Source organism: Nelumbo lutea, chromosome 1 (genome assembly GCF_056320005.1).
Source record: "Nelumbo lutea isolate HS-2025 chromosome 1, American lotus-T2T, whole genome shotgun sequence".
In the NCBI taxonomy this organism is placed as follows: Eukaryota; Viridiplantae; Streptophyta; class Magnoliopsida; order Proteales; family Nelumbonaceae; genus Nelumbo; species Nelumbo lutea.
In genome coordinates, this window is record NC_142684.1 from 215,790,495 (window position 1) to 215,815,998 (window position 25,504).

Below are 25,504 nucleotides of genomic sequence, written 5' to 3' on the forward strand. Positions count from 1 at the left end.
AATTTAATTTTAAAAATTATAGTGCAATTATTAAAAAATAAATTTAAAAGTTAGATTTATGATTTAAATCATTTTAGACTAAGAAATATGAAAAATTTCCCACTTTTTCATATTATATATATATATATATATATATATATATATATATATATATATATATATATATATATAAAGTAGTATATAAAATATAAATAATTATTAATTATTTAAAAAATTGAAAATATAAAGCAATTGCATAGTCTTATGTGACTCTATTAGGTTACTAGAACACATTTTATAGTTTTACATATTTACTTAAACCTACCTTATAGTTTTCATTTTATTAAAACATCCCATATATTTTACAACTTATTTACTTAATGTTTGTTTTGCCATTAGGTCCATGATTTTGTATTCCAACACCATCCTAAGCACTTTTTTCTTGTATAGAAAATAAAATTAACCAAATATAACCAGTAGAGTGGTTGCTCGTGTCTTATAAATGATAAAAATAGTATTTTTATTTTTATTTTCTTTTGATTAAATTTATTTAAATGAACATTAAGATCAACAATATCATTTTTTATTGTCATCTAATAAAAGATTGATTAAATTCATTAGAAGTTATAAAGAATATTTTAATAAATAGCTCTTTTTATTATTTAATTTTCGTTTAACAAATCCCGCATCGTACGAATCCCCGCTAATATAGAAATATTACGATTTGATCTCTCCGCTAGTTATCAAGTAAACTACTTGAAGAGGGAATGGTTGAGTTTGTCATTTTCAGACATTCCGATCCATCCAATTCCAATCTAGGATAAGGGGATTCAATAGGAAACTTCCATGACGATGAGGATATTTTGGTCAATCCGGAAGACTAAGACGTATATAGTCCATGAGGTCCATGGCCAACCGTGTGGGTCCGGTAAAGCGGAAACGCTGAATTTACTTCGAATGTGAGAGGTTTACTTTGTCATTATTTCAACGACTCCATAAACGATTTTGAATGGACCGATCCAACGGTTGTACGGTAAAAGGAGTATCCATCTTACGGTAACAGGAATTAAGACGTAGTTGTATATGTGATATATACACAAAAAGCCAAAAAAATGTAATGTATATGAGGCAGACCGCAACTGCAGAAGAGTTCTCTCAGTCGTCATCGTTGCAAACGAAACTTCAAGTTCAAGGTACTCCTGAAATCTTTCTTTTTCTTTTAGAGCCTTTGAAGCTCTGGTGGTTGTGATTCTTCTTAATCTTGTTAGGTTGGTTTGATCAGTGAAGTTGATTTTTTTTTCTTTTGCCTCTTTTCCTGTTATTTTCTGCAAGTTTACACGATCTTTTGTTGAATTTTTTCCCTTCTTCGTTTGGTTGGAATTTTCTGGGTTTTGTTTTTTTAGAGTTTTGTAATTTAGTTTACCTTTGATGCAGTGGGTTTCAGTGATGTTTAGGAACTTTGATCGGGCATAACTCAGTCTGAACAGTTAAATTTGGTGTTTTGATGATACTCCGAAACCTATAGGTTTGGGAGTGGGAACTTTTCGCGGAAGGAATTAGTTGAGGTTTTGACTTGGTGGTGCGGAATTTAGGAGTGGGGTTTTGAATATGAGTGATAATTTGATGGATAAAGTCACCGCCTTCGGGCAACGCCTGAAGATTGAAGGAGTTGAGGTGGGTAGAAAGATGTCGGCTGGAATGAGCTCCATGAGCTTCAAAGTGAAGGAGCTCTTCCAGGGGCCGAACCAGGCTGAGAAGGTTGTGGAGGATGCGACTGCTGAGACGTTGGATGGACCTGATTGGGCGACCAACCTTGATATTTGTGATATGGTTAACAATGAGAAAATAAACAGCATAGAATTGATCCATGGGATTAAGAAGCGGATTATGCTGAAGAACCCCCGGGTGCAGTACCTGGCTCTTGTGTTACTAGAGACAGTTGTGAAAAACTGTGAGAAGGCATTTTCAGAGGTTGCCGCAGAAAGGGTCCTTGACGAGATGGTGAAGCTGATTGACGACCCTCAGACCGTTGTAAATAACCGGAATAAGGTTCTCATTCTTATTGAAGCATGGGGGGAGTCGTCTAATGAACTCCGATATCTGCCTGTTTATGAGGAAACATACAAGGTATGCATACAGTTTTAATTTGCTTTTTGTCCTGTTCTTTTGGTATTCGTGCCCCATTTAGCAGCAAATGTTCTGTTTTATTTTGCCTTATAAGTAATATAGGTAATACTCTCTTCAAAAAATAAACATCTCATTCCATACACACATACAATACACTTGCACATTTCAAGCTTGATGTCTTTGCCTTCCGTTACTTGTTTAATTTTTGAAGTCCCATATAGCATTTAGGAAATCAGAAAAGATATATTTTAGGGAAGATTGCACATATAGGCCAAAAAACAGGCGAGACAACCCTCGAAGACTTCAAAACCTAAACTGATAAGCATGAAAATTTTGTCCAATCAACATATATTGATTATTTTCTTCTTCCTCTTCCATTCATTCTTTTCTTGTCTTCCTTTCCTAGGAAAAATATAGAAACTTGGCTCCTCTATTTTCTGAAATGTCGTTTTTTCTTCCATTTGTTTGATTTTCTATGTTTTAATGAAGTTTATATGGTTGCTTGCTTGTTATGAAACCTAGGGAATTGTCTTAGGGTTCATGGTTTTTATTCAAAAAAGAAGAAAAAAAAGTAAAAACATTGCCTAGGAAACTAGTTGACAAGGCATCTCCATATCATCTAGCCTCACCTCAATGCCTTGAAAAGTATGCCTCTAGGGTCCACTCCCTTAAGAAACAGAAAGGCAGTTAAACATGCGGATCAATGATTTCAAATGGTCACAACACTTTCTTTTGACCCTCTAATAAAACACGACATCATATTAACCAAATGAAAAACTGAATCACCCAATGAGTGCTTGACTGTTTAATTTGGTTTTGATATGTTCACATTGTCACAACACTTACTTGCGACCCTCTAATAAAAACACATTAATCAAACAAAAAAAACAAATTATCTATTCATTGCATCTTGCTGTTGCTACTCCAAATGACACACAAACAACTTATTAACATATGAAAAAATAGAGATTGCCTCTAGGGTATACCATCTTACTATGACAATTTAGAAATACTAGGATAGATTAACATGTTGAATGATGAGTCCACAGGACCACAACACTTTCATATAGTGTTTTAAGACTTGGGCTGAACACAGAACCAAAATGGTTGTCGGCATTGGGTCACAGGTCAAACAGTTTGACCACAAGTCGGGATACACTTTGGATACACATAGATACAGACAAAAAATCAAGACATGCATGGATACGCTAGAAAATCCAAAAAAAAAAAAACCCTACAAAATATATTAACAACAATAAAAACGAATTTCATATGATTATAACTAATCTATTTAAACATAAAAAACATACTTTAATGGTTTATATGAAGAAAGTATTGGCACATAATTGGTAACCATTGAAAAATAATAGAAGAACTAAAATGTATGTGTGTATTTATACTAATATTTGTTAGTTAATATTTTATTGAATCGATTTATTAGTTAATATTTATTCTATATAGATTGATAATATTTATTATGTATATAGATTAATATATACCTTAACTTTTTAGAAAATAAATATAATTTGTATTAATCTTGGTTAGCCGAATAAGGGTAGATTAGTCAACTCACCTTGGTTAAGTTATGAGCTTATGTGACAGTCTTATTAGAGGTTCTCTATCCCATACTTAAGTAGGGGCAGTTTAGTCCTTGTACATTTAATTAGAAGCCCAATCACTATTAAGAGGTCGACTGATAGGGTTTAGCTATCAGGTTCGACAGTTCTTTAATCTTCTTCTCTTCTTCTTCTTCTTCTTCTTCTTCTTCTTCTTCTCCTTACTGGTTCGGACTACTGTAGCTACAGTAGAAACATGGTATCAGAGCGTGACAACTTCAGTTCATGACCTGTTTCAATTCGTGACAACTTCAGTTCATGCTTCAGATCTCTCCTTTTCTTCTCTGGGCTGTCAATGGAGAAAAGTGGTTCGTCCCAGGCCTGAAACATCACAGCTCTTCTTTTTTCTGGTGCACAGAACCTCCTTTCCTAAGAAAACAATTTCAGCAGTGAATGGTTGGTTGAAGCTCTCAAACGAAGGTTGGTTATCTCTCCTTTGTGTGTTGTTGGTATTTCTGGGTTGAAAATCTTCAAGAACTTGAGAGGACTGATCAAAACCTAGAGAACTAGGTTGGTTATCTCTGTATTGTGTGTGACAATTATGGCTGTGTGGTGGTGCTTGTGATGCACAAACTCTGTTGAGTAGTTGTAAGAGAGCTTGCATGTGGTTAGTAAGTGCTGAATTAATGTCGGTGTAGTCTGTGTTTTTTTTGTGAAATCAATAGTGGTGTGGATAAGAACAAAGGCGTGTGTATCTATCATTGTGTTTAGGGACTGTTGTAGGTTCAGGAACATCAAACTCTTGACAGCAGCACTTAGTTGGTGATTGGGAATTCAGATTAGAGACAACATTGAAAGAGTATCATGGCAGCAATGGGAGATGGCTGTAGTGATGAGAAACCTAGTGTGGTGGTTTCCTCTGACTATCTAGGTGTACAGATGACCTCAATTAAACTGAATGGTGAGAATTATGTTCCATGGGCCAAGTCGGTGGAAGTTTTTCTTAAGACAAAGAGAAAAGTGAAGCATGTGAAAGAAGATAAACCACCGGCTGACTCTCCAGGGTTTGATGATTGAGAACAGGAGGATGCCCAAATCATGACATGGTTATGGAACAGTAAGGAACCCAAAATAAGTGCCAACTTCATGTTCTTAAATACAACTAAGGACATATGGGAACATGCCAAGAAGCTGTATTCTGGGCAAGATAATACTACAAGGGTATATCAGCTCTATCAGGAGTACTTTGGTCTACAACAAGGAAATAAAACCCTAGAAGAGTACTGTGCCAGTATGAAGAACCTCAGAAATGAACTCAATGTCTATCATCCTCTCACTTCAAATGTTAAGGTTCAGCAACAACAGAGGGAACAATAGATGTCACAAGGTTCTTAGTGGGGTTGAAATCAGAGTATGAACCAGTTAGGGCCCAAATATTGGGGGGCTCTACCCTTCCTACACTTGAGGAAGTGTTCGCTCGGCTTCGTAGGATTTCTTTAGGACAGACAGAGAATCCCACACAATTTGATAGATCAGCTTTTGTGACAGCCAGAGGAGGTGGACGTGGTACGAAAGGGGGAGGACATGCCTCCCGAGGAGGTCGTGGTGGTTCCATATTTGGCCGTGGTGGTGGTCGTGACTCAGGGGGAGGCCGCGGCAAAGAAAAAGGCAGCTTTACAAGGAAGTGTACTCACTGTGGCAGGGAAGGACATTCCGTAAATTTCTGTTATGATCTTCATGGCCGCCCTCCCTCTAAATGGGCCAATCATGCTTATGCTGGTGGGATTGATGTCAGTGATAATCAACAGGCAGACCTAACTCCTTCCACATCTACATCTGCTTCCGGAAGGGAGATGGTGAGTGTACCGCGTGATGAGTATGAGCGGTTCCTTCAGTCCACTTCACAGCACACTACTGCTACTCTTGCCCACTCAGGTATAGCTTGCCTGTCATCTAAAACCTCTCATTGGATTATTGACTCTGGAGCCTCTGATCACATGATCGGGACTCCAGGTGTGTTCTCTTCTCTCTCTGAAACTACCACATCTCAAACCGTTACCCTTGCCAATGGTTCCTCCTTTCCCATCTGTGGTGTTGGCAATGTTGACATGGCTTCTCTTTCTTTATTATCTGTTCTATATGTCCCTAAGTTTCCATTCAATCTTGTCTGTTAGTAAATTAACCAAGACTCTTAATTGTTATGTTGCTTTTTTCCCTTCCTCTTGTGTTTTTCAGGATCTCAGGACGGGGAAGAAGATTGGTGGGGGGCATGAAGCTGGTGGATTGTATTACCTTGACGGTGGTGGATCGTCAGTTGCACTTCAGACTTCACTCACTCCTCTACAGTGGCATTGTCGACTGGGACATCCTTCTCTCAAGGCACTCAAGATACTAGTTCCGTCTTTGAGTCATTTGTCAGTGTTACAGTGTGAGGGAAACATCGTCGTGTTTCCTTCAGTCCTAGAGTTGAAAGTCGTATGTTGAGTCTTTTTGTTTTGGTTCATTCAGATGTTTGGGGCCCGATCAAAATAGAGTCTTATAATGGTTACACGTATTTTGTCACTTTTATTGATGATTGTTCAAGAATGACATGGATTTATTTAATGAAAGAAATGAGTGAATTATTTTCCATTTTTCAAAAATTCAATACTGAAATACGTACACAATTTGGTGTTCCAATCAAAGTTCTTCGTTCAGATAATGGTCGTGAATATTTTCTAACTTCCTTTCAACAGTATTTAGAACAGCATGGCATCATTCATCAAACTTCTTGTGCATCCACTCCCCAACAAAATGGGGTGGTTGAACGGAAGAACCGTCATCTCCTTGAAACAGTTCAGTCTATTCTTCATCATATGAGTGTTCCTAAACGGTTTTGGAGTGATGTTGTACTTATTGCGTGTTTCCTCATTAATTGGATGCCATCCTTTATTCCTCATGGTTAGTCACCCTTCTCTATCTTGTTTCCCACTTTGTCTCCCTTTCCATTAACACCTCGTATCTTTGGCTATGTGTGCTTTGTTCACAATCTGAGTCTTGGAATAAACAAGATGCACGCTCCATTAAGTGTGTCTTTCTTGGCTATTCTCGGACTCAAAAAGGGTACAAGTGTTACAATCCCATTACTTGGAAGTGCTATGTCTGTCCTGATGTCACCTTTTTTGAGTCTGTTCCCTTCTTCTCAGGAACTGAAGCATCTTCATCTCCACCTTTACTTCCTCTTTCTCTTCCGGTCAGTGATCCTGTTCCGGGTGTTCTTGTTGGAATTGACTCGTCACCTCATCCAGTGCAGATCCCTACTGAATGACCACCAATTCGGCAAGTGTATACACGTTGAACGATACCGGCCCCTCCTCCAGCTTCTACCTTGTCCACGGATCCTGTCGTTGCTCCTGTTGCTGAACCTTCAGGACTTGACCTACCCATTGCATTACGGAAAGGTAAACGTAGTTCTACTTTCCATCCCATTTCCAATTTTGTTTCAGTATCTCGCCTTTCCGCCTTACATCGCCGGTTTGTTTCACTATTGTCATCTATTTCCATACCTAACAACGTCCAAGAGGCTCTTAGTTCACCTGGGTGGAGGCAGGCAATGGAGGAGGAACTCTCTACTCTTCAGCATACTCACACGTGGGAGCTCACTACTCTTCCTCCTGGTAAGCATGTTGTGGGTTGTAAATGGGTGTATACTGTTAAATACTTGCCAGATGGTAGCGTGGAGCGTCTGAAAGCCGAACTTGTTGCTAAAGGGTATTCACAGTTGTATGTTGTGGACTATATGGAGACCTTCTCTCTAGTGGCTAAGATTAGCTATGTCCGTGTGTTAATTTCCCTTTCCCTGGCAGTTATGTATGATTGACCCTTATTTCAACTTGACATAAAAAATGCCTTCCTTCATGGTGGCCTTATAGAGGAGGTATATATGGAGCAACCACCTGGGTTTGTTGCTCAGGGGGAAGCTGGTAAGGTGTACAGACTGAAAAAGGCAATTTATGGGTTGAAACAATCGCCTCGTGCATGGTTCGGGAAGTTTAGTGAAGTGGTGAAGAATTTTGGAATGAAACAATGCCAGGTTGATTACTCAGTGCTCAACTATGACTCAGAAGCTGGAAAGATTTTATTAGTGGTCTATGTGGATTATATTGTCATAACTGGCAGTGACAAATTGGGGATCGACAAACTCAAGGTCTTTCTGCAAAATCATTTTCAAACAAAAGACCTTGGGACATTGAAGTATTTCTTGGGTATAGAAGTTGCTAGATCAAGACAAGGTGTAAACTTGTGCCAAAGAAAATATGTTCCCGATCTATTGGACGAAACATGACTGTTAGGTGCAAAACTGGCTGAGACTCCTATGGAACCAAATGTTAAGTTGAGTAGTGATACATGGGAAATATTTGATGATCCTGGAAGGTATAGACGACTAGTGGGGAAGCTGAACTATTTGACTATCACGAGACTAGACATCTCCTTTGTAGTCAGTGTGGTGAGCCAACTTATGCAGAACCCTCGTATATCTCACTGGGATGCAGTTCTTAGAATTGTAAGATATTTGAAGGGAGCTCCGGGCCATGGGCTATTGTATAAACTAGGAGGAAAACTTGAAGTAGTTGGGTACATGGATGCAGATTGGGCGGGCTCTGTGTCTGATAGAAGATCTACTACAGGTTACTGCACATTTCTTGGAGGAAATCTTGTGACGTGGAAGAGTAAAAAGCAGACGGTTGTGACTAGAAGCAGTGCTGAAGCCGAGTACAGAGCCATGGCACACACTACATGTGAATTAGTGTGGTTGAGGAATCTCCTACAAGAAATCGGGTTCCACATGGATAGACCTATGAAGTTGTACTGTGACAATCAAGTTGCGCTCTATATCTCATCCAACCCTGTTTTTCATGAGAGAACAAAGCACATAGAGATTGATTGCCACCTTGTGACGTGGAAGAGTAAAAAGCAGACGGTTGTGGCTAGAAGCAGTGCTGAAGCCGAGTACAGAGTCATGGCACACACTACATGTGAATTAGTGTGGTTGAGGAATCTCCTACAAGAAATCGGGTTCCACATGGATAAACCTATGAAGTTGTACTATGACAATCAAGCTGCGCTCTATATCTCATCCAACCCTGTTTTTCATGAGAGAACAAAGCACATAGAGATTGATTGCCACTTTGTGAGAGAGAAGGTTCTTACTGGAGAGATAAGCACAGAACATGTAAGCTCAGGTGATCAGTGGGCAGATTTGTTTACAAAAGCCTTAAGCTCAGGGAGAGTGAACTATATATGTAACAAGCTGGAATTATATGACATATATTCTCTAGCTTGAGGGGGAGTGTTAGAGTTAGCCGAATAAGGGTAGATTAGTCAACTCACCTTGGTTAAGTTATGAGCTTATGTGGCAGTCTTATTAGAGGTTCTCTGTCCCATACTTAAGTAGGGGTAGTTTAGTCCTTGTACATTTAATTAGAAGCCTAATCACTATTAAGAGGTCGACTGATAGGGTTTAGCTATCAGGTTCGACAGTTCTTTCATCTTCTTCTTCTTCTTCTTCTCTTTCTTCTTCTCCTTACTGGTTCGGACTATTGTAGCTACAGTAGAAACACATATTATTAAGACAAGCAATTAAGGTATGGCATAGTGGACTAATTGTCATTGTCAATAAATGGTTAGGGTTCGAAGCCTCTTACCTTTAACTTATGCTTTTTAAACAAGCTATTTCGGTGGTGTATTAAATTATATTGACTTAATTAACATTTAATGACTAATTAAAAGTGACTCAAATGAGCATTTAATTACATTTTAAATTTAAAGGCTTAATTAAAAGTGATATAAATGAGGAGAGAGAAATTAAATTTGAATTTGAATTTAAAATGTAGAAATAGAGGGAAATTAAATTTGGATTGTATTTAATGATAGATAATGTGTATTGGTCCATTTTGGGAACGGTCCAATATGAGGCCGATATGTGAATTGTTAAACCTTGAAGTATATATAAAAGATTTTATAATAACATGTACATGGGCAGTAGCTATATGGTTAAGATATTTTTGTAGAAATGACCAGGGTTCAAGTCTTCCAAGTTGCATTTATTTAGAATATATGTGTTTTATCAATATTTATGTTAAAAGAGACATAAATGATCACAAAAGACACGTAGGGTTAATGATTAAAAGCTAATACATGCAGGTAAGGGGCAAGGTTTTGAAAATCGGCTTGGAAATGGACCACTTTAGCCAATGTTTTCCAAGTCAGCAATTCAATTGTGCAGGTCAAGCGGTTCAACCTGTGACTTCATAAATAAAATAAAACATAAAAATATTTATAAGTTCTGAAAATATATTATAAAATATTATAATGATGAAAAATACCATCAAAATTAAATAAATACAAGGTAATGAGGCATATCTGGTCTGATCAGGGTTTTGAAAACCTATTTGATGCCCCATATACCATAAAATATGATCCACTATCATTTATCAAAAAAACAATATGATCCACTAACTGTTGCCCAGATTGAACAGTTTAGCGGTTTGACCATCCTTGGTTAGTGATTCCTTGACTAATTCAACAATTTTTTTTTTCAAAAAAAATAGTAGTCCAAAACTAGACCTGGAGCCATGACCGATTCCCAGGTCAAATGGTCTGACCATCCAGTCTGGTCTGGTTTTCAAAATAGTGGTAAGTGGTCTCAAAAAGAATAAAATATTCAAAAAACATAAAATACGTTATGGAGGTTTTAGTATTTACAAAGGATTATATATATATATATATATATACACTATAAAGTCGGGTTTGGGCCAACCCAACCAAAGTTGCAGCCTTATTGTGAGTGCATGTCTAGGTGACTTGTTTTCGATTAGTCCACATGGTCACAACACTTTTTTGCTATTCTCAGCTAAAACATAGGCATCCTCTCAATTAAGTGGAAGACAAAGTTTCCCAGTGAGTGCATGCCTATCATTGCTACCCCAAGTGATACAAAATTTCTTGCAACCATCCAATAAAACACAATCATGCTGCTATCAATCAAATGAAACATCAAATAACTCAGTTAAGGCATCTGCTTTTGCTACACCAAATGATAAAAAGAACAATCCACTATTATAAAAAGAGATTACCTCTAGGATATACCACCTAACTATGACAATCAGGTAATACCAAGATGGGTTAACATGTAGGGTGACACGTAGGTGATAAGGTGCTCATGGAAGGTTGCCTCATTTCTTTTATATTTTTATATTATCAACTTTCTCAGATTATAATGATAAAATAGACATTATTAAATTAAATTATTCAGTTTGCCTCACTTCTTCTTCTTCTTCTTCTTTCATCCATTCTTTTTCTTTTCTTCTTTTCTGGACAAAAATAGAAACTAGCCCCTTTAGTTTCTGAAATTTATTTTTTTGTCCATTTTTTATGAATATGTTGATTTTCTATGTTTTAGATGAAGTTTACATTTTTTTTGAAAATTATGGACAATTAATGGTGAAAGATGGTGCTGCTTGCTATGGAACTAGGTGCTGTTTGTGATTTTTATTCAAAAAGATGCCATTGGTTAGGCAACACCTAGGTGACTGGGTGACACCCCCCCCCCCATTGCCTAGCCTCGCCTTGCCTTTACACCTTCAAAACTATACTCCTCCCCATCTTTACCGGACTGCCATAAAATTATATGCTTAACTTGTTTGACAAAAATGAACAGCTAACCTACAAGATGAATTCATTTTTTTGTATCAATTGTTAATGGGCCCGGATGGGTTCTCTTTGTCTTCTATCAGGAGTGTTGGGACACTATCAAGGCTGATATTTTCAGGTCAGGCAAGTTAAATAAGGGCAACAAGTCAAACTTTATTAAATTGATTAAAAAAAAGAGGTGTGTTAGGTGTGAAAGATCTTAGGCTTATCAGTCTTATGGGAAGTTTCTACAAGATTGTAGCAAAAATTTTATTTAACAGATTAAAAAGAGTGATTGGAGAAGTTGTGGATCCTATGCAAAATGCCTTTATTCAAGGAAGACAACTGGTGAGCAGCATTCTAATTGCAAATGAAGGGGTGGAGGAAAGGAAAAGAAGCAATCTTGGTGGTCTAGTTTTCAAAATTAATCTTGGAAAAGCTTATGACAGGAAGGACTGGGGATGTCTGTGGAAGATTTTGGAGCTGAAAGGCTTCGGTGAGAAATGGATTAGTTGGATGAAGGATTTGTGTTTAGGGGGCCTGGTTCTCAATACTCATTAGTGAGTATTGAGTATTGGGGTAGGCAGGGATTATTTAAGAGAACTATGGGATTGCATCAAGGCTGTCCCTTCCCTCTTCTTCTCTTCTCTTTGGTTGCTGATATGCTGGATGCCTTTATTCAGAAAGCAGTTAGCTTGGTTTTAGTTAAAGGTTAGGCTTCAGTAACCCGGAGTAAATATGAAAGGACAATAACTGGCAAGTGCAGATACTGATATTTGGTGGGGTTCTTCACCTTTGATGGGTCTGTCCATAACCCGTTTAAGTTGGTCCTTGACAAACAAGTCTTGGTTTCTCTAACTATTTCTTTTGATAGAGATGGTCTCTCCTTCAACTTTAACTTTTGAAGAGGTCTAAATGACTCCATGTCAGCTAAGTTGTCCTCCACTCCTCCCTCCTTCCGTTGTTGTCCAATGTATGTATTTCTCCTTTTTCCGACTAGCTAATTTGGTCCATTACCCCCAAGGTTCCTTTGAAAGGGGCAGGATTTTCTGGAAAGCTGCTGTCCATGTGACAATGTGGTGCATTTGGAAAGAGAGGAGCAAAAGAGTTTTTGAAAATAATGTCTCCTCAGTAGCTTGTTTAAAGAATAGAGTTTTGACTCAATTGATTTCTTGGATGAGGACTAACAAGGCTTTCAAAGGGATTAATATTGGGGACTTAAACAGAAATCTTTTAGACATCCTTCAATCTTCTCCTATTGGGTTTGAGCCTTCCTTTTCCCCAAGGCCTGAGACTGCATTCATTTTGAGGTTTGATGATAGTCTAAGAAAAGCCTCGGACACCCCATTGGCAACAAGTATATGAGTCATCTACAATTCTGCAGGTGTCATCTCTTGGGTGTTCAGTGGCCTGGTTTCGGCTAATGATGTGTCTGAGCCAGAGGCTCAGGCTTTATTGGTGGGGCTTCAGCAAGCAAAAACTCTTCAGGTTACTTCTTTGTTGGTCGAAGGAGACTCAAGAATCACAATAGGTTGGGATAAAAAGAGAAGTGCAGGACTGTGGAGGATTGCCCATTTCTTGCATGAAATACTTGACATTTCGGCCTCCTTTCATTGTTGTTTCAGATGGATTCTTATGAGTCTTAATTTTTTTGCTGATGCTTTAGCTAAAAGTGGGGTGGAAAGGAATATGTTGTACAGTACAAATACTTTCCAATTTTGTAAGGGGGATTTTTGCTTTTTTTTTGTTTTTTTTTTTTTTTTTGAAGCCCTGTCTATACATCTTTTCATGTACATCCTTCCCTTTTCCTTTTGAATGAAATCTACCTTTTCTTTTGCATGTAGGAACAGGCCCCCATTTTTAGAAATACATTGTTAAAATTCAATGCACATCACTAACATTGTATAGATTGAAATCAGACAGTATGTAGGAAAATGTAGGGCTGCAACATGGATGGGTCCAGCCTGAGCCCAAGTTGACCCAACATAATCTTTTGCATGTATTGGGATAAGATTTTTGATCCCTAGGTTTGTAAACTCAGGTTGGGCTTGGGTTGAGGCCCAGGTAGCCCACACAAATTTCTTTATATATTATCCCATGTGTAGATGTGTGTGTGTGTGCGTGTACATAGTTGTCAAGGCATCACCTAGGCTCCCTTGGCTTGGTGCCTTACCCAAATGCCTTGACTTTTAGCAACTAGGTGCCTGCCTAGGCAACAAACATGACAAGGCAGGTGCCTTTTATAATATCATTTATGTTGTTCTCTTATTAATATATGTGTTGAAAGATTTTATTATATGCTATATATATCAATTACACTTTGTTTTAATGTTTTACTATTGAAATTTAAAAGGTCAAAGGGTTTTTGAGAGAGAAAAAGAAAGAAAAATAGAATTATAAAGAGATTCTTTTTTTATATTCTCTCTCTAATTAAATAAAACAGAAACCCCATCCTTATTTTTTCTATTTTACTTTCCATCTTGAATATTTATCGTATAAAGTTAATAACCCTCTTTACCTGCTAATTGATGTGAAATTTCTCTATTAAATACTTATTATAGTAGTATTTTTTTAAATAATGAAATTAATATATTTAAAATATTTTTATCTTTTAGATGTGAGGATTTGTCACATTTTTAGAGGAACTAGGGAATTGCTATTAAATACTTATTATAGTAGTATTTTTTTTTAATTAATGAAAGTAATATATTTAAAATATTTTTATCTTTTAGATGTGAGGATTTGTCACATTTTTAGAGGAAATTTAATGTTCTTACTAAAGAGAATTGCTATTTTTTCAATTAATATACATGCTGAATGGTATATAAAACTAGGGAACTATCCAAAAGTTAGTTTTTTATATTATAAAATTTTTATCGCCTAGGCGATTAGGTTCGCCAGTATCGCTTAGATGCCTTGAAAACTATGATATTTCAAGCAAAATCTTTGAACTTGACCAACCTGCCCAGACCCAAGCAAATCCTCCTTCTAGGCCCAAGCATATCCTGAGTTCTTCTGAATTTAGTCTGGGCTTCAGCTGCCCAACTCTGGGTTTGACCTTGGGTCGGGGTTGGGCCAAGGTTCAAATTATGACAATATTGGGCATATCATATCACATCTAAGTGCCAGTAAAACGCTATTTTAGCATTGTTCTTATGTTAAGTGGTGATGTGACAGGACCCCCTGAAAGTAAAACCAAAAAGTAAAAAAAAAAAAAAAAAAGAAAAAAGCAGTTCTGATAAACCGAAGCTGAAATTCTTGATACACAACTTCGATACTTTGAACCATGGTTGGGCCTGGGTTGGCCCCTTACCATGTGTTCAGTTTTGTATTCCTTTAACCATGCTATGAGAAAAAGTTCAAATAAAACGATATTTATTCTATTAGATTTGACCTTCTTATCTTTATCACATTATGGTGAACCTAGCTTCCCAAGAAGTTTCACCACACAATCTTAAGTGCAATGCGGTTGAAGGGATATGGCCTGAGTTGTTAGTTTAAAGCAGGGGTAAAATGGTTACATACAAATGAGAAATAAAGGACCACTCACTAACTGTCCGGCTACCCGGCCCATGAACAGGTCTAGTCCTTAATCAAAGCAATTCTGCCACATGAATGCACTGCCATTGAATGATGAATCCCAGGGCCAAATGATGATGATCAGGGTTAACCTTCAAAACCTTATGGCACCCAAGGTTCAAGGTATCAATACAATACATCTGTTACAGGGCATATCATATGGTTTTTCAGTTCAGGGTCACCAATACTATATATAGTATGCTTTGAAGGATTTCAATTGTTTTGACTGATACCATATGACATGATGTTTCAACTGACTAAAACTCTCAAAATGCAAATTTTGCATATTGAGTGCATCGATACTTTAAACCCTAATGGCACCACTGTTTTCCTTTAAATACATAATCTAAATGGGAAATTCAGCCCTTTTGGGGCTTTATGTATCTTCTTTCTCGATCTAATGATTCTTTGGTATCATTATGTATATGACCTTTCAATTTTTGTTTTCTTGTTTTCCTTGTCCATTTTGGTAATAAGGTAATTAATTATCCATTTTTGTGTTTTTTTTTTCCTTATGTTTCATTTAGAGTTTGAAATCTAGAGGTGTTCGATTCCCTGGACGTGATAATGAGAGTTTGGCTCCCATATTTACCCCACCACGTTCAGTTTCTGAATCAGAAGCCAATAATCTCGCCCAACAAATTCACCGAGAAATACCTGTGCAAAGCTTTTCGGCAGAACAAACAAAGGAAGCATTTGATGTGGCACGAAACAGCATTGAACTTCTTTCAACAGTTTTATCCTCATCTCCACAGCAAGATGTATTAAAGGTATTGTTATAAATTGAATGCCATCTCTTTACATTTGCAATATGATCTATCTTGATTTAAATGCAAACTTACAAGGTATTTCCACACTGTTCACGTGTGGGGCTATGAAATGCAACCTTTTCTGGTCTATCTTGATCAACAAACTACCTTTTCTGTTTGTGATTAAACATAATCAAGCAAAATCAAGAAAATGCATACGGAGATGATGCGCCTGAGATATTTTTATAAAAGAAAGGAATATGGTCATTTAGATTTATGTTTCATCCACTGTTTGTACTGATGATGCACCTGAGATATTTTGGAGGAACCTGACCCCCCCCCCCTCCCACTTCAACTTCTATGGGTTCTCTGAAGGTGTTAATGCAAGGCTTCCCCTATAAACATCCCTTTTTGGTCATTGTGGTAAAATCCTTTTTGTACTTAGACATTTTTAGAGTAGTAGTTACAAGGCATATAGGTCATCATCATCTTCATCCATGCCTTATCCCAACTATATGGGGTTGGTTACATGGATCCTATTTTGCCAATCCATTCTGTTAAAAGCCATATGCTCATATCCACTGTTAAATTATTAATACTTAAATCATTTCTTACTACTACCCATGCCCTTTTTGGTCGACCCCTAGCCCTTCTAGCCCCTTCAACTTGTAATTGTAATGCTTATAGGTAGATTTAGCTATTTCCTTTGAACATTAAATTTGTTAGCAGTATCTCTTGTGTTTTTCTATATTTAGCATTTCTTCTAGGTCTCATGAAAATATGTATATTTGGATGTTCTGAATATGTCTTTGTAATGAGATTTTTAGGTCTTAATAATTTCCTTTATTTTCTGGTAGTGAAATGACTCGGGATCCCCTGCCTACTGAGCTTTTCAGCCAATGACAACTCAAAACCTATGGGTCTAAGATGTTCATCCTGGAAATAAACATTCTTAACTTTTTTGGCCCACCCGACCAAGTACACTGAAAATTAGTAACAGGAAGATTTCCAAGAAAAGCAGAGAAATCATGTAATTGCATGTAATTTGAGATTCTTTTAATGGTTGACTTTCTCCTTGTCTAGGCTCATTGTTGGGCAATTAAAACCTAATGAGCTGTGATATCCATATGCACTTGGATCTTTTCTAGAAGTTAATTGCTTGTCCTGGCTTCTATTAGTGGATTGTTGAGTAGTAAATAAAGAACAATAAAGTCAAATTTCCATTGATCAGTTGCTTCTAAGTTTGTTCCGGATCCTTTTGTACATTACAGGGTAACTGGTAAGTATATTTATGCCTTTGTGTAATCCAATGCAGTGCTATTGATGTCACTACTATTTCTACAATTGGAAAACTGGTGGATATACTTGAAACACAGCTGCAGCAGTCCTAGGTTAGTCTGAAATCTGTTCAAGAGAAGAAAAGAAGAAAAGAAGAAGAAAGAGGAAGAGAAGAAGAAGAGAGGGAGAGGAGAAGAAGGAATGAGAGAGAGAGAGAGAGAGAGCAGAATGAATATGTTCTGCCGCCCCCCTCATTGGCTTTTATATTACTTGAGAAAAAGAAGATACAATGACAAAAATACCCCTGTCAACTTTGACAGAAAAAATAAGTACAGCAGTCTGAAACAAAACAAATAAGTATATTTATCAAAAAAAAAAAAAACAAAACAAATAAGTATAGGGAGCATCACCTAACAAACATATAGAACCCACTAGGTATCCCTGTTTACATCTATAAAGATATTTCTGATTTCAAACCAATTGGAGCACCTCACAACTAGCCACGACCAGAATTCACATGAACTAAACAGCTCCAGAAATCCAGAAATATCTTTTGACATATATAGTTGATTTAATTAATCTCTGCCAAAGTTTAAAGTATTGACACACACAATACCAAAAGGTTGCAAATCGTGCATTTGGAACTATGGATACTTTATTTTTTTTCAGCCTGGTAATTGAAAAATAAACGATACAATATGATTTGTATCATAATTTACACATTGAGGTATTCCTCTCATTGTGCAAATTTTTTATTTGTTTTACTTCCCCTTTTTCTTTTTCAGCGGATATAAGTAATGGATGTTTGGGATCATGTTATCAAATATTGTTTATTGTTCTGATTTTTGGGTGTTTTCCTAATTAACCATGCATAGATGCAGAATGTTTTTTTTTGTGTCTGGTCACACGTGTACAGACTTAATAATGCACAAGCAAACACATTTCACAGATCAGTTTTTTGTTTTCTATGATTTTTGCTTCATCATTGTTGTCTGATCTACATGCAATGCTGCCTATTATTAACTTTTGCTTCATAGAATTTCATCATACCCTTTTAGCTTAATATAGTTTCAGCCATTTCTATAGGTGCTGCTAGTCTGCTACCATACCTTGGGTACCCTCTACAGAACATACCACATATTTTCTAATCATAATGTAGTGTTCAAGTGCATGTAGAAGATTTGGTAAATTTCATGTTACAATGTGTCTGCCAAATATTATCAAGAAGTTTTGAGTTATGATTAGAGCACACCCCATTTTTTATAAAGGGGGCATACACCTAGTAAATAGGCCAAAAGTGATATTTTGAAAAAATGAGCACCTCAATGCATGGAGTACATTGTCTTTTCACTAGGAATGTGCACCTTTTATCAAAATTTGAGTATGCCCTAATCAGTCATCAAAAGTGTATTTTCTATATTTATATTTGTTGCAGTGTATAATCATCTCTAAGTTCATTGCACAGGATGACTTGACAACGACACTTGTACAACAGTGCCGTCAATCCCAATTCACTGTCCAGAGAATTATTGAGACTGCAGGTGACAATGAAGCCTTGCTTTTTGAAGCCTTGAACGTGAATGATGAAATTCAGAAGGTCCTCTCCAAATATGAAGAACTTGAGAAACCTTCTGCCGCCCCACTAGAAACACAACCTGCAATGATTCCTGTTTCTACTGAACCGGATGAATCTCCCAGTGTTGGTAAGGAAGAAGCGTTGATCAGGAAATCAGCAGGTTCTCGAGGTGGGTCTCAGGGAGGAGAGCAAGCCATTTTGGATGATCTTGATGAGATGATCTTCGGCAAGAAAGCTGGCGGCACTTCAGAGGGGGGTCAGGATCCAAAGAAGCAGCAATCACCAAAAGATGACCTTATAACCTTTTGATTTTTCAAACCATATCTGGTATTCATGTTTCGGCCCAGGGATTATATATAGAGCTGTGAAATTAGGTCTTCCAGTTGCTGAAGACCATTAGTTTGCTTGTTGAACTGGAAACCAGGACTCTGATTATTGTCTCTTTCCTGTCGCTGCACATTTATGTAAGATAATAGATAAATTCATGTTTGGACACAATCATTTGACAAAACATATGCAGAAGAACTTGCATATAGAAACTTGGTTACATGTCTGAACTTTGCAAACTGTCCACCTACCGACTACTATGAGGGTGTTTGGTGTTGTAATGCTGCGAAGTGTTGTGTGTGTACTTGGTTTACGCATTGGAAAATGAAAAAGAAAATGTTGGGTACAAAGTAAAATGTTTAAATTGTTTATTGTTGTTTGTTACTGATAACCAACCAACAAAATAAGATTTTAGTTTGTTGAGTAAAAAGGTTCATGTGGTGCCTATGCGGCAATGAACAGTTCTGTAATGCCTGCACAATACGACGATGCCAAACACCACCTGAAACTTTGTAGGTAATGTTGGTAGTTTGGTACTGCTGTCCCCTCTTCCAGAGCTACCGAAGTTGAATTCCGCTAAAAATTGTTCAGGTTGTCATGTGTGCATAATCACAGGATAGCTCTTCAGAGTTTTATCTTAACCTTTCATGGTCCGTTGCTTGATTAAGCTTTGTGTTCAAATCACTGGTTATGGACAACAGGACAAGTTCCAAATGTGACTTAAAAGATCTCTCTCCTGAAGCTTCTGACAATTACAAACCTCCCCTATAGTTTCATTTTAATAAATACCTTCCTGAATTTTTGAGAAACTCAACAAAAACCTCCCTTCCGACGGAAAACATTAGATTGATGCACCAGTTTATCCAAATATCCATTCTACCCTTTTATAAATTATTTTACATACAAAATTACTGAAATAATCTCATTTTAACTCAATAAAAAGATATAAAATTACTGAAATGATCGTTAAAAGTTTTTTTTAGTTGAAATGGGATTATTTCAGTAATTTTGTATGTAAATTAATTTATAAAAGGGTAGAATGGGTATTTGGAAAAAATAGGTGCATCAATCTAATGTTTTTCATCTGAGATAGTGACGAAAGGAAGGTTTTTTGTTGAGTTTCTCAAAAGTTCAGGGGAGGTATTTATTAAAATGAAACTATGGGGAAGGTTTTTATGATTGCCAGAAATTTCAGGAGAGGTTTTTGTATTTTACCCTTATAAAAAATGTAAATGCAATAAGAAATACAGTTTAATTATGACTTGTCAATGTTGTAGACTCTAAAAGTCCAATACCTAATTCAATATGGGATCTGATTATCCTAGATTTAGATGCTAGAATTTATATCTATCCAGATTTAACTCCATGTAACACAAGTAAAATCCGATTCCAGCTAAAATATATTATTATTTTATAAGTCGTATTTTAAAACTTCTTTAATTTAATCTTTTTTGTCCTTTTAAGCAAAATAAGGCAGATTTAGATTAAGAAATAATTAGGTCCATTAGCCCATCCGTATGAGTATGATTCTTTCAGGAATCAGCCACAACCTCTACTGCATACCCCACTTATTCGTGTGAATTTGGCTTTGTTAAAATGATAAATAGGTCTGTATATGTATTTCTATATTTTATAAATACTTTATTTTTTTTTTGTAAGGTTTAAATTTTTGATATGATATATTCGATACGGGATATATTATATCGTATCTTTAAAAAATAAATTCAGGATATTATAAAAATTGGACTTATTATATTTTTTCATGCATATTGGACCCATATCAAATGTGTATCGGGATTTGCAGGAATAAATGTCTTTCTGGAAGTACAGACATCTTTGAACAAGGAAGCTGATCTTCCCGTGGTGATGATGATGATACGTCTGTTATTCAGACAAAATCAACCCCAGGCTTCAGGTAAGGCATTGGCAAGTTTCCCTGATTCAGGCAATGTACTGGTCAAATGCTGGGAACAAATAAAAATGTAAACAACCACTAGTCAATGCTGGGACCTGGGAGTAAATCAAAGGCCATAGTAACAAGAACAGAAACAAGAAAATAGCAAAAAGAAAAGAGAATTACAAGACAACAAGTACTGAAAATCAACTACTCATACAGAGAGGATATAAACAAAGTTTATCTATAAGTCAAAATCAAGCATAAAATTATAAGTTCAATAGGAGTCTTTCTATGTAAAAGTAGGTCATGCGGCAACCACGCTGTGAGGCTTTAATTTAATTAACGGCTCATCCTAAGATAGACACAACCGTCTCTTTAGCTTTCAAAATCTAAAAGAATTGTATTTGTGATTTTTTTTACAAGTCCTTGCGTAACCAACTCCATATAGTTGGAATAAGGCTGAGATGATGATTTTCTTTGAAACTTTTACTTAAAAAAAAAACAAAAAAAAAAAACCCTTATATTATAAAAGAAATTATAATGCACGTTCGCATTCAAGTTCAACAATTACAGGTTCTAACCTGCATTAATATTGTAAAAGGAATTATAATGCACGCTAATTAAAAGAAATGAAATCCACAAACCATGATTGTTTCAAAAACCTAGGGCTTTTGGAGATACATAATCAATACAAAGAAACTCGAACCAAGAGGAAAGCCTGACTTGATGTAAAACTCCACAAGGTAGAAGAAACCTATCCAAACTCAGATGAAGAAGAAAGAACTCACGGACATGGACATAGGAGAAAGCACCTATAACAAGACAAGCAGAACGAATCAGCCCACACAACACTTTGTAAAGCCAAAATAGGAAAAAACAAGAAATCGATCAGATCAGATCAAATCTGAACTCCCTTCTCATGAATCCGAGAATAGAAGGTATAGAATCCACGCCGTCCTTTGGAGATTAGATCAAAGAGAGATGTTCTTGTCGATGTAGTCGTGGTTGGATGTGAGAAAAGAGAGAGAGAGGGGGGGAAGCCTGTGAGAGAGAGGGGAGAGCGGGAATATGAAAGGTGAGAAAAGAGAAGAGTGCGAGGGAGGGAAGCCAGTGTTCGCGGAGTTTAATGTAACGAGTGACTTAGAATTTCTAGCGGCAATCGCCATATGCCAGCTAAAAAAACGGCCCCTAATGCCCACTTCTGTGGTGAGCATTGAACTTATTTTGAATGCCATCTCTTTACATTTGCAATATGGTCTATCTTGATTTAAATGCAAGTTTACATCCACACTGTTCACGTGTGAGGCTATGAAATCTTGATCAACAACTACCTTCTCTGTTTGTGATTAAACATAATCAAACAAAATCAAGAAAATGCATACAGATATCTGCTGCATCTGATTAAAGAGAAATTCTAATTCTTTCTACTGTTCAAAATTTTAGAAATTTGTGCATCTTTTGATCTTTTTTCATGAATAAAAATGCCTTATACCATGGATGAATCCTATGATGTGAAATGTTGCAGCCTGCTCATGGAATGATTTTAACAATATAAGAAGCTCAACCGATCAAGTGCAGAGAACTGTTAGGCCAATGTTGTTGAGTATAAGTATAGAACAATGTCTTCCTAGAATTGGGATCTTCTACCAATTTGATCTGACACCACACATCTCACTATGAGACTGGGATCCACCATAAAAGTGAAACCCACTGTATATAAGATGTACCATGTAAAATCATGAATTTTGTGGGCCGGTGATCCAGACTCGTCTTCTTATACAAATTTGTATGCATAATAATCATATAATTGTCAGAAAGAAAGGAAAAGAAAGGTCAAGTATTTGATTGAGGAAATTTAGTGATCTTACTTTGGTATAGGAATCTCTTCCTGTTGTGGGGAGGGATCATTTTAGTTGTATGATGATATCTTGTGAGGTGTAATAATTTTTCCCCCAACTCTAAAAAAGGATGAACGTGGGCAAAACTTAGATAATGTCTTTATCACTAACAAATCTGTTCTAGCTACTTGAATACAAAAGTTAAAAGAGGGGACGGGAAGGAATATGGTCATTCATCCACTGTTTGTACTGATGATTAGTCCTCTTCATGGGCCAGGTTTTGTACGTATCAATAGAATACATTTAGGTCGGAGCCCGACCATAGGGCTTAAGTCTTGAGCCTTTATATGAAGCCTGAAACCCAAGCCCAAGTCCGAGTCTAACCAAAAATTTGAAAAAAAAATTCTTTTTTTTTATTCAATAAAAAATGTTTTATTTATATTAAAAACCTTCAAAACTCAAAAATAATAAACATCTCACTATTACTTGAAAAAAAAGAGAAGAATAGCAAAGAAAAAATATTGTATATATATTTTTATTAAATAAAATATATTTTTATTATTTAATATATAGTATCAAGTTGGGCTTTTTCGGAAAAGCCCAAGCCTGGCCCGAAAAAAGTTGGGCCTGGTGCTTTAGGCCCAAGCCCGAGCCCACAGGCCTAAAATTATAACCAAGATCAACTTATAACGGGTCGGGCCAGTCCAACCCATCGGGCTACCCGGCCCATGAACAGGTCAACTGATGATGCATAATAACTTTGCATTTTGATGCCTTAAGGGTATCAATTCAGGGGTATTTTCAACCTTAGAGTAGTCAAATTGTGTCTTTTTCCCAGTTAATTTCAATGTTGTGACCTCTGAGGATCTCTGTGCAAAACTTGGAAGTTTTCATGGCTGAAATGGTAATTTTGGGAAGCTGGTGTGAAGTTCAGCTAAGAGAGGGGGTGTTTTTGTGAAAAAACTGAAAGTAGGAGGGCGCCTCCTAACTGCTAAACCCAGTTTGGCACCCCTCCTACGGTATTAGCATGCTCCCCACGTTTTAGCAAACCCTAGGGTACTTTTTAACCCATTCTTTTCATCCTTAACAAACCTTAGCCGCCCCTAACTACTAAATCCTCACCTTTCATCCCTTCTAATTTCTATCATTCATTCTAAGGCACTCTCTTTTTAGTATTCTAACCCTAAAGAGCCACTTAACTTCTAATCTTTACCATTCCGCTTTTAACCATTAAATCTTGGTCCTACATAATATTGGCCACCCTTTCCTTTTCTTTTCAGCCTTAGGATCACCCTAGAACCATCTTAACCCTTCATTCTAAACCCTTGGGCACTCATATGTTTGCTAAAACCTAGCTGCCACCCCCCTCTTTCTCTCTAATTCCAGTTATATCCACTATTCTCTATAAAAATGACCCCAGGGGCCCTAGAGAAGGAGTTGGTCAGTTCACCCAGTCAACAAGGCTAAGGTTTCTTGAAGAGTTCAAGGGTTGAAGAAGGGGAGGACTCCCGGTTCTTGTCAGGAGGGGTTCCTGCAAGCTGTTCAACCATTTTACAACTACCGCCACTGGATCTAATCAACCATTCTTTTCTTTTCTATTATTTTTATTTCTGCAATCTTTTAGATTTAATTCTTGTTCATTTCTTTGTTTTGCAGATCTGAATTCGTTCGATTCAAGGCTAAGGTGTCTCGAGGGATTCGAGGGTTGTAGAAAGGACAAACGCTCGGTTCTTGTTAGGAGGGGTTTCTACAAACTGTCTGGCCGATCTGTAGCTACCGCCACTGGATCTGGATTCTGGATCATTTTTGTATTTATTTCTTTTATTTCATTTATTGATTCCCATACTTTATTAAATTCTGATATTTATTTATTGTCTTGTTTAAATTTGAAACATTTAATTTCAGCAATAATAGATTTTATTTTCGTATTTTCTGTCATTCCCGATTGCGTACTCTTGTCCGGATCTAAGTATCTATTAACTTTTCACTTGCTTCCCTATGGATACGACCCGCTCTCACCCCTTTATTACGTTAGTAGTTGTTTGAGAGTCAGAAAAACTATAAATGATTAAACTGGTGTTTCGAAGTGATTAACGACACACTTCTGGCTACACCAATGCACCTGAGATATTTTGACCCCCCCCCCCCCTCTTCAACTTCTATAGGTTCTGTAAACATCCCATTTTGGTCATTGTGGTAAGATCCTTTTGTATCTATGTTTTTTAGAAAGGTTTTTAAAATCGAACTAGTCAAGGGTCCAGTTCTCAGGTCAAGTAGTCCGAACGAACGGCCCATTCTGACAAAAAAAATTAAAAAAACAACCAAACCGTTGGACAGTTCAAATGGTTCGATCGCCTGGGTCAACGGTTTGTTGACCAAATCAACGGTTTTTGGAAAAATAACTGTTTTCCTAGTTTTTCCGATCCAACCATCCAGTCCGACCCAATTTTGAAAACCATGTTTTCTAGAGAAGTAATAACAAAGCATATAGGTCATCATCATCTTCATCAATGCCTTATCCCAACTATATGAGGTTACCTACATGAATCCTATTTCATCAAACATTTTATTTAAAGTCATATCCACTATTAAATTATTAATACTTAAATCATTTCTTACTATTTGTTCTCATATCTTTTTAGTCGATCTCTAATCTTTATAAATCATTTCTTACTATTTGTTCTCATATCTTTTTACTCGATCTCTAATCTTTATAAATCATTTCTTACTATTTCTTCGCATGTCCGTTTTAGTCGATCTCTAACCTTTACAGCCCCTTCAACTTGTAATTGTAATGCATATAGATAGTTTAGTTATTTCACAACATTAGATAGCCTTTCTAGGTCTCAAGAAAAGATGTATATTTGGATGTTCTGAATGTGTCTTTGTCATGAAATTTTTAGGTCTTAATAATTTACTTTATTTTC

General features: G+C 36.6%; 1 protein-coding gene and 1 long non-coding RNA gene across 3 annotated transcripts; one reads left to right on the forward strand and one right to left on the reverse strand.

Moving 5' to 3' along the window:
- Positions 1-954: 954 nt before the first annotated feature.
- LOC148880948 (Target of Myb protein 1) lies at positions 955-19,054 on the forward strand. 2 transcript variants are annotated; one of them, XM_088963074.1, is made up of 4 exons: positions 955-1,172; positions 1,414-2,106; positions 15,440-15,682; positions 18,405-19,054. In XM_088963074.1, exons 2-4 carry the CDS (start codon positions 1,588-1,590, stop codon positions 18,822-18,824), a joined length of 1,182 nt encoding a protein of 393 aa, XP_088819200.1. In that variant the 5' UTR covers positions 955-1,172; positions 1,414-1,587; the 3' UTR covers positions 18,825-19,054. The 2 variants fall into 2 exon arrangements, with proteins under 2 accessions (XP_088819200.1, XP_088819199.1); XM_088963073.1 differs by having other exon boundaries at positions 1,149-1,247.
- A 2,188-nt stretch (positions 19,055-21,242) lies between these two features.
- LOC148880949 (uncharacterized) lies at positions 21,243-21,980 on the reverse strand. The gene is made up of 2 exons (XR_016104684.1): positions 21,650-21,980; positions 21,243-21,551 (listed from the first exon to the last, which is right to left on the reverse strand). It is a non-coding gene; the product is annotated as an uncharacterized LOC148880949 (long non-coding RNA).
- Between the last annotated feature and the right edge of the window lie 3,524 nt (positions 21,981-25,504).